The sequence below is a fragment of the Phyllostomus hastatus genome, unplaced genomic scaffold (genome assembly GCF_019186645.2).
Source record: "Phyllostomus hastatus isolate PE091 unplaced genomic scaffold, TTU_PhHast_1.1 phas_scaffold_78, whole genome shotgun sequence".
NCBI lineage: Eukaryota > Metazoa > Chordata > Mammalia > Chiroptera > Phyllostomidae > Phyllostomus > Phyllostomus hastatus.
This window is the reverse complement of record NW_025334041.1, coordinates 11,580,881-11,596,382: the sequence shown is the minus strand read 5'-3', so window position 1 is coordinate 11,596,382 and position 15,502 is coordinate 11,580,881. Positions and strand designations below refer to the sequence as shown.

The 15,502-nt window shown below is 37.4% G+C and overlaps 1 protein-coding gene across 2 annotated transcripts in view; it reads left to right on the top strand.

Annotated features, from left to right (window-relative positions):
- The window catches only part of TAX1BP1 (Tax1 binding protein 1), a 49,261-nt gene that overhangs the window by 16,868 nt on the left and 16,891 nt on the right, over window positions 1-15,502 (top strand). For both annotated transcript variants that reach the window (XM_045827778.1, XM_045827777.1), the window contains 8 exons: window positions 2,603-2,761; window positions 4,488-4,636; window positions 4,951-5,041; window positions 8,435-8,620; window positions 11,118-11,342; window positions 11,888-12,034; window positions 13,212-13,335; window positions 14,527-14,627. In XM_045827778.1, coding sequence (XP_045683734.1) covers window positions 2,603-2,761; window positions 4,488-4,636; window positions 4,951-5,041; window positions 8,435-8,620; window positions 11,118-11,342; window positions 11,888-12,034; window positions 13,212-13,335; window positions 14,527-14,627 — 1,182 coding nt within the window. The remainder of the gene's footprint in view (window positions 1-2,602; window positions 2,762-4,487; window positions 4,637-4,950; window positions 5,042-8,434; window positions 8,621-11,117; window positions 11,343-11,887; window positions 12,035-13,211; window positions 13,336-14,526; window positions 14,628-15,502) is intronic.

The following is a 15,502-nucleotide window of genomic DNA, read 5'->3' as shown; positions in this document are numbered from 1 at the left end:
GAATTCTTCCATGTCTTCCCTCCCCCCTTCCAGAAATTCTTCTCTTATCTTAAATAAAGAAATGTAACTTTTATAGGGTGCCTAAAACATTTTGTGTTGACAAGTGCTCGATGATCAAGGTTTTTAGCCTGGTATTTGAATGCTAGTCATAGATGCTGAAACAGGCCCCGCTCGTAAGAAGAATGCAGTTAGTTTACATTGCAGTGTTTTGAATACTTGCGGACCACCCTGATGTCAGGGCTGCAGAACGGGCATTTTGGCTCCGGCGTCTCTCTCTCTCTCGTGCACGCCTTCTAAGTAAATTGGGACATTGTTCAATCTGTTTCACTTCTTCCTACTTGCAAAGGAAATGTAAATTGCCATCTCTTAGGGAAATACTTTTGAGATAAAATGTTTTTATATTCTGACCAATTTTTGGACAAGCCTTTTAAGTTTGCATGTTCATCTTCCTGGCTGGTTGGCCCAGCTGGTGGGAGCGTCGTTCTGTGCACCAGAGTGTTGTGGGGTCGACCCCCTGTTGGGGCACAGACCTAGGTTGCGGGTGTGATCCCTGGTTGGGACGCCTGCAGGAGGCAACCTGTCCATGTTTCTCTTTCTCTCCCTCTCCATCTCCAATCAATAAAAACATATCCTTGGGTGAGGATTTAAAAAAAAATCACATTCATCCACATCTTTAGTGCTTTTTAGCTAAAACTGCACAAAATTAGTACAAATGAGATTACCTAAGGTATGGTTGACGTTAAAAAGTAATTAATGAAACAATCCTTTAACATGTCACTCTTGACTGGATCCTTGATTTTTATTTTTTCTATTATTTAAAAAAAATTTTTTTAAGATTTCATTTATTTATTTTTAGAGAGGGAAGGGAGGGAGAAAGAGAAAGAGAAAAACATCAATGTACGGTTGCTGGGGGCCACGGCCTGCAACCCAGGCATGTGCCCTGACTGGGAATCGAACCTGCAATGCTTTGGTTTGCAGCCCTCACTCAATCCACTGAGCTACACCAGCCAGGGCTGGATCCTTGATTTTTTTTTTTAATTGGTATTTTTAGGTATAGTGGGCGATATTTAACTATGGACTATCCATTGGATGTTGTAAAATTACCCATTTTCTTAGCTATTATAATGGTAATAGTTGAAGAGGAAATTTACTGGGAGGTGCTTGCTCTGAGTTCTTAGCGGTGAAGGGTCTGCAGTTTTGTTTCAAACGGTTTATTTCCCGATCCCCCCCCCCATTACATAAATAAACTTAAGTACTGAATATAAAAGGACATAAAACAAACATGGCAAAATATTAATGAATTTAGGTGATGGGTGTGTGGGTGTTCATTGTAAAATTTTAACTACTGTATACTTGAAAGATTGAGGGCAGAAATTTGACTTTCATACATTTTTATCTAATTTGAATTTCTTTTAAAAATGTCTACTTAAGGTTCAGTAAACTTTTCAGCTAGTAAATGCCAATTAAATGAATTACTGGGGAAAAGTGGTTCTTTTATAATGTTTCCTTGCACTGTATCAAGATGTATCTATATTTTAAAGCTGTCAGAAAGTTCAAAGGCAAAAATAATTTCTTTCAAAAAATAGGTAAGACATGAAAGAAGTTCAGTGAATAAATCAGTTTTCTCTTTTGAGGACATTTATTCCTGTTATTTTCATTTGGTGTGATGAATAAGGTAAAGGGTCATTCTAAAAATTTTCACCATTCAATTTTCATAGAAGCTATTTTAGAGTTTATTCAGTTTGTTTCCATGCCCCTGGAAAACTGGCTTGGGTGTGCTGTTGCTGTGGGAAAGCACTGTGTCTCGGTGACACTGCCTTTGTGAAGCCCTACCTCTGACTATGCGGCCTTCCCGTTCGCATCAGCGGCTTCTGGTTGTAAGAGAGGTAGTAACCAGTTTAGGTCTCGTAATTTAGTCATTTTGTTAGAATATTGTAGTTCAGATTTTCCTGAACTAAGTAACTATTAATGTTCCCATGATAATCAGTTATATTAATATATTGTTACAGTCTGCATTTTACTACTAAAATTTGCGTTTATAAAGTTTGTTTCAGTTGAGCCAAATAAAGGCCATTGTATATAGACATTTATTACCTTACATAGTATCTTGCAGAACCAAACCTTTTAATAGTAACCCCACAGTTGAAGGCCTTATATAAGATAAGGAAGTTCTTACTAGATTCAACAGTTTTCCATAAATTTGCATTCAAGAAGAGATACACATTTTCTTACTGATTATTATTCAAGATGAGAAAAGCCCCGAGTCAAGTCATTTATGAAACGTGATGCTTTATTTTTGGTGCTGATTTGAAACATGATTAGTATGAAATTTCATAACAAAATTATGTACCAAGTAAAATTTTGTACTTTTAATATTTCTTCTTTGCCCAACCAAAAAAAGGTCTAAATTTATGATCCATGAACTTTTCTACCTGAATGCTAAGCAAGGTTGGTTGACATAAAGTATATGTACAGTTCTTTCTGCGAATTTCTTTACTATTTTTTTGAAATGGAAAATAGTTTGTAACATATGGGGGACAGTAAGTGGTAATGGAAAAATACAGTAAAACATTTTTTAAAATTTAAATTTTTTATTTCACAGTTGAAAATTGAGAAAACCATGAAAGAAAAAGAAGAACTGTTGAAATTAATTGCCGTTCTGGAGAAAGAAACAACACAACTTCGAGAACAAGTTGAAAGAGTGGAAAGAGAACTTAACCATGAAAAAGAAAGATGTGACCAACTGCAGGCTGAGCAGAAGGTTAGTTGTGTCTTATGTAACTGATAGGGGTTGGCAACGGTACGTGACCTGAAACCCGCTTTTTCCAAAAATTGAACCAGTCAAAGTGAGTGAAAACTGTGTTGAACAAGAAATGGCAGTCAGATATTTACACAAAAAACAGGTCAGTTTCTGTCATCCTTCTGCCACAGCTGCTTTTATGTTGTAAATGATTGAAATTTTGCATTTTTGGCACAAGGCTTGATGATGTAGTGCCTGACAACTATTTCTAGATGCTTAACACCTGATTGTAGAGTGTTTGATTGATTTTGAGGGTAGGGGTTGGAAATACAATTAGGAATGTTAAACACTGAATAAGAGAAAATAGAATAAAGTAGTTACTTTTCCAAAAAGCAGAATTCAGTGAAATGAGATATTGTATTGAGACAGAATTTTAAAATCCTTGATGTGAGAAATTCTATAAATCACCCTAAAAACATCTAGTTAATATTGGTGCAATTTTTTTGAGCCAAGAAAAAGAGAAGTGTAAGTATAACACAGTGTGATTTATCACAGTAGAGACACAAATGGATTTTAGTTAGTGGCTGAAAAGAATGGTAGAAGAAAGCCATAACTTAGTCATTGACTTGTTTGTTCACTATTTTCTCAAGAAAAGTAATTTGTTAGTTTTGACAAACTTAAGTGGATTATGATTCCATATCTCACTTACAACTAACCGGGTGCATCGTACTTATGTCTGTCGACAGCACTGACCTATTGTTCCCTAAGGATGGGGTCTGTTCCATTGTTCTTTAACAAGGCCTAGGCAGGTAGTAATTGTTAAGGGAACCATTAGTGCAGTGGTTCTCAACAGTTTTACTACTCCAGTGCAGTGGTTGCATTTTGCACACCTCTGCAGAGATGCTGTCAAACGACTTAAATTCTGAAAAGATTTCTCTTGCCTTATTCTTTTTGGGGTTGCTCTTTGGAGTTAGAGGGTAAACAATGTGTATAACTTTAAATCTCCTTATGAATATCTGTGGTCTTCTGCCTGAATGAACTTTAGCCTTGTTAGTTGAAGATACGTAGCCCTTCTACCAGGTTTACACTGGGGAACACTCCGAGTCCTGCAGCTGGAGTGTCCTGCAGTAGGAGCAGGGCATTCCCTTTGGCTAAGGAACCACGTTTTTATTGGAACTTTTAAAGCAGGTACATTAAATATTAAAATTTAATAAAACCTCATCATATGTGCCTGCCTTGACTCTTAGGGCATTCAGCTAAATTTTTATGTTTGTTCCGGCTTCTTTGCATATTTGTTCATACCTCTGAGGCACAGTGGCAGGAACATTGCTTTGTCGGTGTAATTACCAGCTGGACTAGTGCTCTGTGCTGAAAGAAGCGAGTGTTTACCTTGGTAGTGTCGTGTGGAACCTGACCTGTCGTTGGGGTAACATTGAAAAGTGAGATGTAAAAAATGATAGTGACTGATTAAAATTTTTTCCCCTCATTTTTGTTTTCTGCCCCTCTGGTGGAGAAGTTAGTGAAATCGACAAACAGGATGTAGGAAAAAATGCAGGGAGAAAATTGTTTAATTTAGTATAGGTAAATTAATATGTAAACATTACCATTTCAGGTCTAGTATTTAGTCTTATAAACTTCTGATGGGACAAAGGTGGGATTAACACTCAAGAGTACATAGGTTATTTTTAAAGATGTGTGTTTGTCTTACTAATTATGTTTCTCAAAATACTCGATTGTTGTTTCTAAGGAACTTACTGGAGTTTCAGAAAATTTAAAAATGGAAAATGAAGAACTTAAGAGGAGATACAATTATGCTACATCCAAAGCTGTGAAGCTTGAGGAAGATATTGTGTTAGTGACGAATAAAGCGATTGAAAAGGAAACTGAGTTGGACAGGTATTTCTGGCACTTCTTTTTTAAAGGTTTTATTTATTTGGTTTTAGAGAGGGGAAGGGATGGAGAGAAACATCACGGTGTGATTGCCTCTGGCGTGCTCTCTGCTGGGGACCCGACCCCGCAACCCAGGCACGTGCCCCGACTGGGAATCCAACCAGCAGCCCCCCTTGGTTTGCAGGCCAGCACTCAGTCCGCTGAACCACACTAGCCAGGGCATTTCTGACATTTTTAACAGTTGCTTTTATGTTTTAAAAATGTTATATTTAACCAAGTTTTTTTTCTTTATGTTAATGTTATTACTTTGCCTTACTCAGTTTGAAGGACAAACTCAGGAAGGCACAGTGTGAACGAGAACAACTTGAATATCAGCTGAAGACAGAAAAGGACGAGAAGGAACTTTATAAGGTAATTTATTTTTTTCTGTTTTTGTTATGTATCTACTGCTGTGTAGGCAGCTACCCTAGCACTTACTCAGTGGTCAGAAATTTGGGAGCAGCTCCGCTGAGTTGTTACAGCGCAGTTCTCTTGTGCAGTTGCAGTTGGGGGTGTTGGCTCGGGCTGCAGTCACCTGTGGCTCGGTGGGAACTGGAACATAAGCCGTCAGGGTGGTTCACTCACGTGACTTCTGGCAGGAAACCCTTCAGTTTCTTGCTGTGTGGCCTCTTTAGTAGCTGCATGACGCGTCCTTACAACGCGGCAACCAACTTCTGCCGCAGTGGGAGCCGTGCACGAGGGCCAGGAGACAGTCGGAGTGCGTGTGACGAGCTGGTCCCCAAAGCTGTGCACTGAAGCAAGTCCCCTGGTCCAGCTGAGGGCGCAGGCAGAGGGGCGCAGGTCCCACGTTTGGGAGAGACGAGTATCCAAGGACTTGAAGATGGATTTTAAAACCACTGCATTGTGTATAGTTCATAAAAGTTAACTTTCAGGAAATTAATTTTCCAGTATTTTAGGTACTTAGCAGATAGTGTATAATAAGTCAAAGAGGTTTAATGGTGACAGGATACCTGTTCATCAGAATGTATATACCAAGGTATTTTCCTCCTGGAGGAACACCAGACCTTAAGGAGAGTCTTACTGGATTTTAGTGGTGAACACCACATCTTAGAGTTTGGCTTTCGGACTAGTCTTCAGAGACTGTCACTTCAAAAAGGATGCTCTCACTGATGACAGATATTTTACCTTTTGTGTGTTTTCTTCCTTTTCTTCTTTAGTGATTCAGAAGTATTATCCTAATTGTCAGTAATGGTGTAGATGCAAATTGGGACTTATTTATCTTAAGTGGCTCATAAGCAGTTCCTGATAGTAGTTTCAGATGAAGAATTTCAAGAACATTCTGAGTTATCAGTACTATCTGGATAGATCTGGTTATATCTCATCTCTTGATTAGAAAAGGATGATGTTCGTACTTGATTCAAGATAAAAACATAACACTGCATATAGTCAGTATTTGAGAGTCATCATTTGTACTGAGAAACTAGAATATGATTTGTTGTATCGCCACTGGGTTGTTCCTTCTTATTTTGGGTGGAGGTGGGTTTTTAAAAGGTAAGAATGCTGAGTCTGTGGGGCGGGGCACGTCAGAGCAGAGCATGGATGGAGAAGTGTCGCTTGTCGGGGGTGAGAACCGGTCTGTGTCTCACGACAGCCGGACAGTGAACTGCTGGAGCTGGAGCGTGCACGTGTGTGCTCACCACTCCAGAACAGGAAGAAAAATGGTTGGAGATACACTGGGGCGCGATCTTGTGATTTGACTTGAAGAAAAAGTTTGCAGAAATGTTTGCCTTTTTAACAAGATTTTGTAAAAAGGGGAAACAAAACAGATAATACAGAGGAAGAATGAATGCATGCAACAGGATTACCATTTATGTGATGTTTTTGCAAACCACCTCAAATGCAGGTTTTTTAAATTATAAAGCATTTTTTAACTAAGGGAAAATTTGGCATCTGTAATAATTTTTAATTTAATGTTATGAATTTCAGTGAGAATGTTTCAGTTTTGTTGCCAGAAGACCTGGGCTTTATTTCTCTGGCTAATTAAGTGCTTTCCATTTTGTTTTTCTGTTGGCACAGTAGGAGATAAGATTAATAGGATGTTTGTGTCTTCATTTTAATTCAGCAATAAATAAAATGTATCCTTAAAGATACACTGTTTAGTATTAAGAAGTAAGCCAGTATCGTGATACCTAGAATGACTTAGTTTGGAAAGAGGATAATAATAACCCTGTCACCTTTCACCTGCCTTTCTTTCTCTCTTCTGTTCTGAGAACAGCACCTGGGTATTTTATAGAGGGTTCGCAACCACATTTTAGGGTAAATCCAGCATTTATTTTTTCTTTTCTATTCTAAATTATTTGTCCCTTATCTTACCTTCCCGCACTTTCTGCAAACACTCTCTGTGTGTCAGTTGTACATCTGAACGACAAGTCCTTGGCAGAGGCCTTGGCAGGGAGAGGAAAGAAGGGCAAGAATACAGGGTCTTGGAGATTTATTCTTCTACACTCTTCTAGCATCTTTGGTTTTCTCTAAGCATTAGAAGTTGGGGTCAGAGTGACATGGAAGTTTCCCATTTGCGTGCACTCTCAGACACCCCCCACCAAGTGTTCTCTGAATAGTGTTTTATCTGTATTGTGTGTACCCCGAAAATTGGAAGTAAAACTCTTCCTTAGGGATTTTTATTTTGTGTTATTTTGGCAAGGAGATTCCACTTACTGAGTTTGATAAGACATTCTTAACCTCAGAATTTTCCATCCAGGTTGTTCATGTGAGCTCCAGAGAGATTCCTTTTCTCTCCTTCCTCTAGCCCCTGTTGGATCATATGACCCATCGCTGCCCTATCAGAATTTAGAGGAGTTGGTAAAACACTTTCCTGAGCTAATGACTATGAAAATTAGATGGCCTTTTAAAGTGATGCTGCAAAGGTGTGGGCTGCTGAGCCTTTCAGAGAACCCAGAGTTATGTTCGGTCCCTGGGAACAGAAGTTAATCTTTCAGCATTCCATACATTTACAGAGTAAAGTGCAAGAAGTATGTTAATTCATTTATCTGTGGTACTCTTAACCAAAGCAAGATAATCCTTCCTAGTGGAAACTGTGTGTGTACTCTTTATAATTTCAGTTAATGGAATTTGATTTGTATATCTGTTGTAAGCAAATGAGCATCCATGGCCAGAGTTCCTGGGGAAAATGTATTGGGGTAATTAATCAACAAATGTATTCTTCAGCACACACAGGAAGTAAGTGATACAGTTTTCACAAGCAAAAAATGAATTGCTTAAGATGTTTCCTAGAATCTCATTATGTCTTTATATCTGAATATGTCTGTAGCATAATGTTTCTCCAAAAGAACAACCAAATCCATTTTGCAATTAAAAAAAAATTTTATTTATTTATTTTTAGAGAGAGGGGAAGGCAAGGAGAAAGGGAGAGAAACATCAATGTGAGTTGCCTCTCACACGCCCCCTACTGGGGACCTGGCCTGTAACCCAGGCATGTGCCCTGACTGGGCATTGAATCCATTTGCAATTTCTTAAAAAGAGAACTTAAAGTCATTAAATCAAAGGCAAAGACTTTAGAGATCAAGTAATAGTGTTCGACCTTAGAATTACTAGTCCTTGTGGAAGGTTTAAAGCAGAAAAGCTCAGCTAACCACTGGGCTGAACGCGGGTCTCCGGACTGTGAGTGTAGTGAGTGTCCCCATCCCTCAAGCGTACTTGGGCCGGAGATGAATAGTGGTGGCATTTTAAACTTGGACTTGGGTTATGGAGCTAGAATATTCTTGACATTTTCAAGCACTGTTACAGGTACATTTGAAGAACAGAGAAATAGAAAATACCAAACTTGTGTCAGAGGTCCAGACGTTAAAGAATTTAGATGGAAACAAAGAAAGCATGATCACTCATTTCAAAGAAGAGATCGGCAGGCTGCAGTTCTGCTTGGCTGAGAAGGACAGCATGCAGAGGGCCTACGTGCTCACCACGGCGAGTAAGGTGAGTGCTTCTGCGCTCTGTTCCAGTGTCGGGGAAACGTCCTCTCTCCTAATGTGCACAGCCTGGTGGTTTCTGTTTTTTTACTGAGTTTATTGGGGTGACATTGGTTAATAAAAGTATGGGTTTCAGGTGTACAATTCTAGAATACATGGTGGTTTCTATTTTTAATCTTCTCTCCCCTAGCCTTTTCTTTTGAAGACGTTTAAACTTGTAAGAAAAGTTGGAAGAACAGAACAGTGACTACGTATGTCCTTATATGTACGTCCTCAAGAAAAGGCATAGATGTTTCGTACGTTCTGTTGTAGTCATAGCAAAAGTTCCAGTTTCAGTTTCATTCTTGGTGATGATAGGTTTACTCATTTGTTTGAAGTTCTGGCTGCCGGTCTGTTCATTGTGTTAGTGCCTCTCTCCCTGGGATTTTTGAGTCATCTGTGGGGTGGCACTCGAGCTCATGTGAACCGCCGACTCCCCGCTGAGTGGCCTTCCCCTGCATCAGCTCTCACAGTAATGACTGCAGAAGGGCGATGTAAAAATCTGCCCTTCCTTTCCCGTTTGTTAGTAGGTGGATTCTTTTATACTGAGAAGAGGTTCCCTGTTGCCCTGTCTCCCTTGCGTGTATCGCTGTGGTCTTTGGAGGCTTTTTTGTTCAGTGTATTGTACATTATCATCGCTCTTTTTTGTACTCAAATCGCCCCATATGTAGCCAGGGGGAAACTTTTCAAATCTACTTACATCTTTCGATACATCCCCTAATGCTTTGAATACTTAATTGTTTTGTGGCACAGTTGTATGTTACAGCTTTAGGTATTAGCTATTTTTCCAGGGAGCTCTTTTTTTTTTTCAATAGGGAATGGTATTTTGAAACCAAGAACTGGATACTGTTGCTACTAGGCGTTGTAGTTTCATTGGATACTTGAAGGCTTTAACTTACATTGATATGTTCAATTCACATCTAGTACTTTAAGAGTTCTTCCTTACCTTTCTCTGTTCCATAGTTACATATCTCTTCTGCCAGTGTGAGAACCTTCTTTTCCCAAAGCATTGTTATATTTATTTATGTTTTCTATCCAGCTATACACACCAGTAGATTCAAATTTTGGCAGTGTCACTTCCAACAATAAGTCTCCTAAATGAAATTAAGATCTTTTCCAGCTCTTTTCTTAGACTGTATTTCACTAAGGATGTACAGGGTACCATGTTCAAAAATTACTTGAATGAATTTTTAACATACTTACCAATTTACAATACAGTTCAGTTTATTACTTGTATTTTAAGATTTGTTTTTGCAATCCTAACTTTTTGACTTAATTTTTAAATATGTACAGTAGTAGCATCATACAAAAGTCAAAGTGAAATAGTAGCATCATACAAAAGTCAGATGATACAAAAAATTTACTCTGCTGTCTCAGTGTCTTCCTTTAGAAAAACCCTTTTTAACCTGTACCCACAGGTAAACGTTTTCTTCAGTGTTCAGTTTGTCCTTCTTATGTTTCTTTTTGCGAAAATAAGCTTATGGGCACGTGTGTATGTGCATACTCTTCATGATCCCCCTCTTTCTTAAAAAAGGGGTGTCACGCTGTATGTTTTGGGGTTTTTCCTTAAATGATTAGAAAAGTCATTTATACTAGAGTGTTGTTATACCCTTTTCCCCCTCCTTCTTTCCCTTTTGACATCTGGAAACTGACAGTATTTACGTAATTAGATCTAACAGTGCTATACCTACAAAGATTTCTCCACCCCAACATTACATAAATAATCATTTGCATTTTCTTGTTAGGAGCTATCAATTTAAAAACCAGTGGGTTGTACTTTTTCTGAGTTTACATTATTTTTAGTACAGAGATGAAAATAGAATAGTTGAATAAACTAGATGTAGTGAGCTCATAATATGTAGTTAATATTAAAGGAAATAATTTTATGGCAATTTTTACTTTAAAGATATTTTTAGTTTTAAGAGGTGCTTAATTACTTTTCATTTTCAGTGCCTCATCTTTGCTATTTGCATATCAATATTTTTTAAAGCTAACTTTTAAATCTGTATTTTCATAATATGTAATGGTCTATTAATACATTGGGGTTTTTTTTTAGGTTAGATTGTAAGAAACATCTTTTAAGAGAATTTTTTGAGTTACGAAGAGGTTTTTGAAATTAATTCCAGCTGGAGGGGACCTGGGGTTGGGGAGGTGGGGCTAGAGCTCTCGTTCAGGCATCAGTCTGGCTGGCCCCGAGAACACCGGCGCGTCGCCCGCCTCCCAGTGCTTCAGCTCCCTCGCGCATAGAGGGGCGGTCGTGGTGCCCGGTGCGTGGGATGCTTATGTGCGGGCTCCAGAACAGAGCCACGTCTTAAGTTTTTTCGAGATTTATATACTTTATCTAAGTGGAGTAGAAAAATAATAATTAAAAAATTTGGATCTGTTGTAATTGAGTGAAATTATTTCTGTTTCTGCTTTTTACTTGAATGTTTGAATTACAAATCTATTTATCTGCCCTTCTTCAGGAAGATACACTTACTTTAAAGGAGCAACTTCGGAAAGCAGAGGAACAGATTCAGGCAACTCGCCAAGAAGCTGTCTTTCTGACGAAGGAGCTCAGCGATGCTGTGAATGTGAGAGATAAAACCATGGCGGACCTGCACACCGCGCGCCTGGAAAACGAGAAGGTCAGGAAGCAGTTGGCTGACGCGGTGGCTGAGCTGAAACTAAGTGCTGCAAAAAGAGACCAGGTAAAGCAGGTTAATTGTGAGTTTCCGTTTCATCAGAACTCATTGTGAGAATGAGCTATGTTAAAATAAATCAAGTCAGATTCCTGATGAGAATTTTAAGTTTCCATTAATTTTTTTCAGTCATTGAAACTTTCTGGGTTGAAAATAATACACGTTTTAATAAAAACTGCTGTAAGCAAATTCCTAATGGTTAGTAAAAGCTGCTCTATTACTGTTAATTAAACTTTCTAATGTCAGGTATAGATTACTTTGTTGGAATTTATTAACTAGCTGCATAAAAAGGTATTGTGGTTATTTAACAGAGTACTACTTGCTCCTCAGGAGGTGGATTATTCCTCTCTAGTTTTTTAATGAATCTTAGTCTTAAGAATGTAAAGCTGGATTTATTAGGAGAGCTAACTAATAAGGGTCTGTAGCCAGAACTCCAAAACAAATGTAACAGCCAGAAAGTAATATGTGAAAATGAAATTTTAATTTACTGCTACATTATGACAGAAAATTTTTATCTTTCTCTCAGAGGAAATGTTTGTTTATTTCTCTCTCAGGAGAAGACGGACACACTGGAACACGAACTGAGAAGAGAAGTTGAAGATCTGAAACTGCGTCTTCAGATGGCAGCGGATCATTACAAAGAAAAATTCAAAGAATGCCAGAGGCTCCAAAAACAAATAAATAAGCTTTCAGACCAATCAGTGAGTGTAACTGAATTCATACTTAGTGAAGTATTTCTTTTATGTATACTTTTGTTTGCATATCAGATTTACAATATTTTCAACATCATCCTTTTTAATATAATTTACCTCTGCTTGGTTTCAAGTCATTGGTCCAATACGGTAATGGTAGTTTTTTTTAATTCTAGAATTTTTATTTGTTGGAGAACCAACAAAGGAAGCAAGGGCCAGAGCAGGGAGAAAAGAGAGCCCTCTTTTCTTCACCATTTTCCTCTGAGTTGATGAATTGTGTTTTCCACTTTAATGTTCAATGCATGTTATTGGATCACTCTTTGTGGCAATGGTGCCTGTCCACAGTGGGACTTACCGTTGATCAGTTGTCACTGAGTTCTTTCCTCCTGTTTGTATCCACTGGATCAGGAAGAGTGAAAAAGCTCAGCTAATTGTTTGCATTGCACCTGAGGGTGGGTAGGCAGATGATTCGGTAAGATCAAAGATAATGCTTCTGTCTTTATCTGTGTGTTTTAATGTGGGTCCACAAATTGTGCTCAAATACAAGGTTTCTTATGTAATTGCATCTTAGAAGGGAAGAAACACACTTGAAACCTGAAATTGAAAATGATACCACAATTCTCTTTACCAACCAGATTTACTGAAAAGACAGTTTTATTTGTAGTGGATTCTATGACACAGATGATATTTTATCAGTCTTTTGAAATCTGAAAGGAAACCAAAGAAGCAAGAAGTGCATGAGATAACGTAGGAAGGGTTTTGTGGTGGGGTGGGGGGGGGGCATTACACGTTAAGTATGACCGACATGTATATAGATTTTGGTTTCAAGTCTTGAAGTGTATTATGACTTTGTAGTAGAAAATGTGAGATTTCTGTGAATGGCTTGTTTGGGTGGTGTTTTGATGGGGTTTGTTTTGTTTTGTTTTGTTTTTGTGGTTTTTTTAAAGATTTTATTTTGTTTTTAGAGAAAGGAAGGGGGTAGAAAAAGGGAAAGAAACATCAATGTTTTGACAAGAAAACAAACAAGATTTTCTTTTTTGTAATGTGAGTAAAGTGATGTGGCTTTTAGGGCAGTTGCAGCTTTGTAGACTTTCAAGACTTCTTGATGATTATTATTATTTACATAATGATTGAAGAGAGAAAATATAATTCACTTAACATCGCTTTTTTAAAACATTTTGAATAGGCCAATAACAACAATGTCTTTACGAAGAAAATGGGGAGCCAGCAGAAAGTGAATGATGCCTCCATGAACACAGACCCAGCTACCGCTGCCTCTCCTGCAGGTGTGAAGCCACTGCCTCCTGCAGGTAAAGATCTTTCAGGCTTTTTGTGTCGTGTCCTGCCTTGGAAAGTATTGAACTTACTTTTACTGCTTTGTTTCAGGAGTAAGCATTTTAGGGAGTTCGTAGAAATCATAGAAATCAAGTCAAATGAGGGAATTGAGGCAAAGGGAAAGTAAGGGTCTAAAAGTAACATGAAGTCATGCATGTGGCGAGTGTGCGAATTAGGAGTGTGAGCTAGTATTTGTCTTTGTGAGGATATTCACACGTGTTAAATGACCTGGTGTTTGTTGGGCTCTACGACAAGAGCGAAGAATTGAATTTTTAATTAACATTCCACTAAAATCAATGGAATTTTCAAACATTACTGGCCATTCAGTTGTTTAATTAATTCTTTTAGGCGGAATAACTTGTAAATCCCCTGTTTGGTGTCTCTCATCTCTTTCTCTTCGGCTGCTTTGGGGTACTTTCCTCAGTGTAGTTGTTAGTGGTAAGGTAAAATTTTAATTAATTTATAGAACAGATCAGAGAGACAGTGAAAACATGAACAGCATGTAAATTTGAATTAACTCTAGGATTTTACTTTTCCTTTTTTTTTTAACGCTATGTTAATGATTTAGCAATAATGAAAGTAAGTAATAGAGTATGTAAAAGTATATTTCCTTGTGTTGGTGTAATGTTTGGGCAGTTGATGTCTTATACTCTTTAAATGTCTTATAAATTTCCTATACTGTTAAATATTTAATTAGGGTCAGCTGGTACAGAACAGGATTCTGTTTCTGTGTCTGTCCATCCTCTGTAGCATCCACATGGTGTTGTACGATATTTACTTAATAAAAACCTAGTAACAGTAATGAAGGACCGGAAAAATGATTTACAATGTTTTCTCAAAGAGTATGGCTTTCCTACTTAGCCTGTCTACTCAGTTCTATAAATTTCTGTGCCATTTTAGAATTATTTTCAGCTAATTAAAAAAAAAATAACAGTCCTTTCAAACTTGATTCTGGCCAAACTGACATTTAAGAAATTCTCAGAGTTTATATTATTGCCTTTTGTTTATTTAGTGAATGGATGGATATTTTTAAACATGTTTTCCTCCTTCAGTATCCCATTTACTGTATTTCACAGTATATTGACCTTTAAGTTATTCTTATCAGGAAAATAATAATAAGGGGAAAACTAATTTTTAATAATTTTTTTTTTGCTTTGTTATTGCAGAGTCAGATTTTGACATTGTAACAAAAGGGCAAGTCTGTGAAATGACCAAAGAAATTGCTGACAAAACAGAAAAGTATAATAAATGTAAACAACTCTTGCAGGTAAGCTAGCAACCCTGTAAGTGAAAGATTTATCAAGTGTAATGGCTTTGTTCACTGTATTGTTTTGATTGGTGAGTGTCCTAGGGTTTCCTTTGTGTACACATGTATTGCTATTTCATTTAATTGTTGAGATGTTGAGGGGTGGTCATTTGGTGTACCTGTTTATGTAGGCCTTATAAAATCATGATCTTAAAATTTCTGTTCACCTAATATCCTTCTCTTGATAATGGGCAAGTGATTAATTAAGGTTGAATATTATTGTCTTCTTGTTATAAGGATAACATGAAAAATGTTTGAACTTCACAAAAGAAATGCTCCTTCTACCTTTAATATTATAGCAGAGATTTCCACCACATCTTAAAGTGACAAGATTTGCAAAGTAGAAAAGGGGAACATTAATCAAATGAGTTGTTGCCTAACAGTGTTACTTATTTTGATTATTTTAAACTGTATTCAAATATTTCAGTTTTGTGACTGTCTTGGTAGCATTCATTTCTAGAGTAAAGGACAAAGGGGAAACGCTTCTCATTTTTACCTGATTCGAAGAAGAGAGGAAAGGGTGTTTTGTGTATGTGATTTTTGTTTAAGTAAATGCTTCTCTGTGTTTGTTTCTCTCTGCATGTGGAGAACAGGGATAGTTTTTAGAGCTGGAGACGTTCACGATGCAGCTCAAGATTACTACAGTAACTTAAAATATTTTGTTACTCCCTTCTAAATAATATTAACTTAATGTAATCTTTTAGTCAGACTTTATACTGAATGTTTATGTTGCCTCAGATGATCTTACTTTTTGTGGAAGTGTTCATTAGGACAATTTACCCTTCAGTTCAAAGCAGTTGTTTATAAGGGACTAAACTATTTTTCCTTAAGTGTAA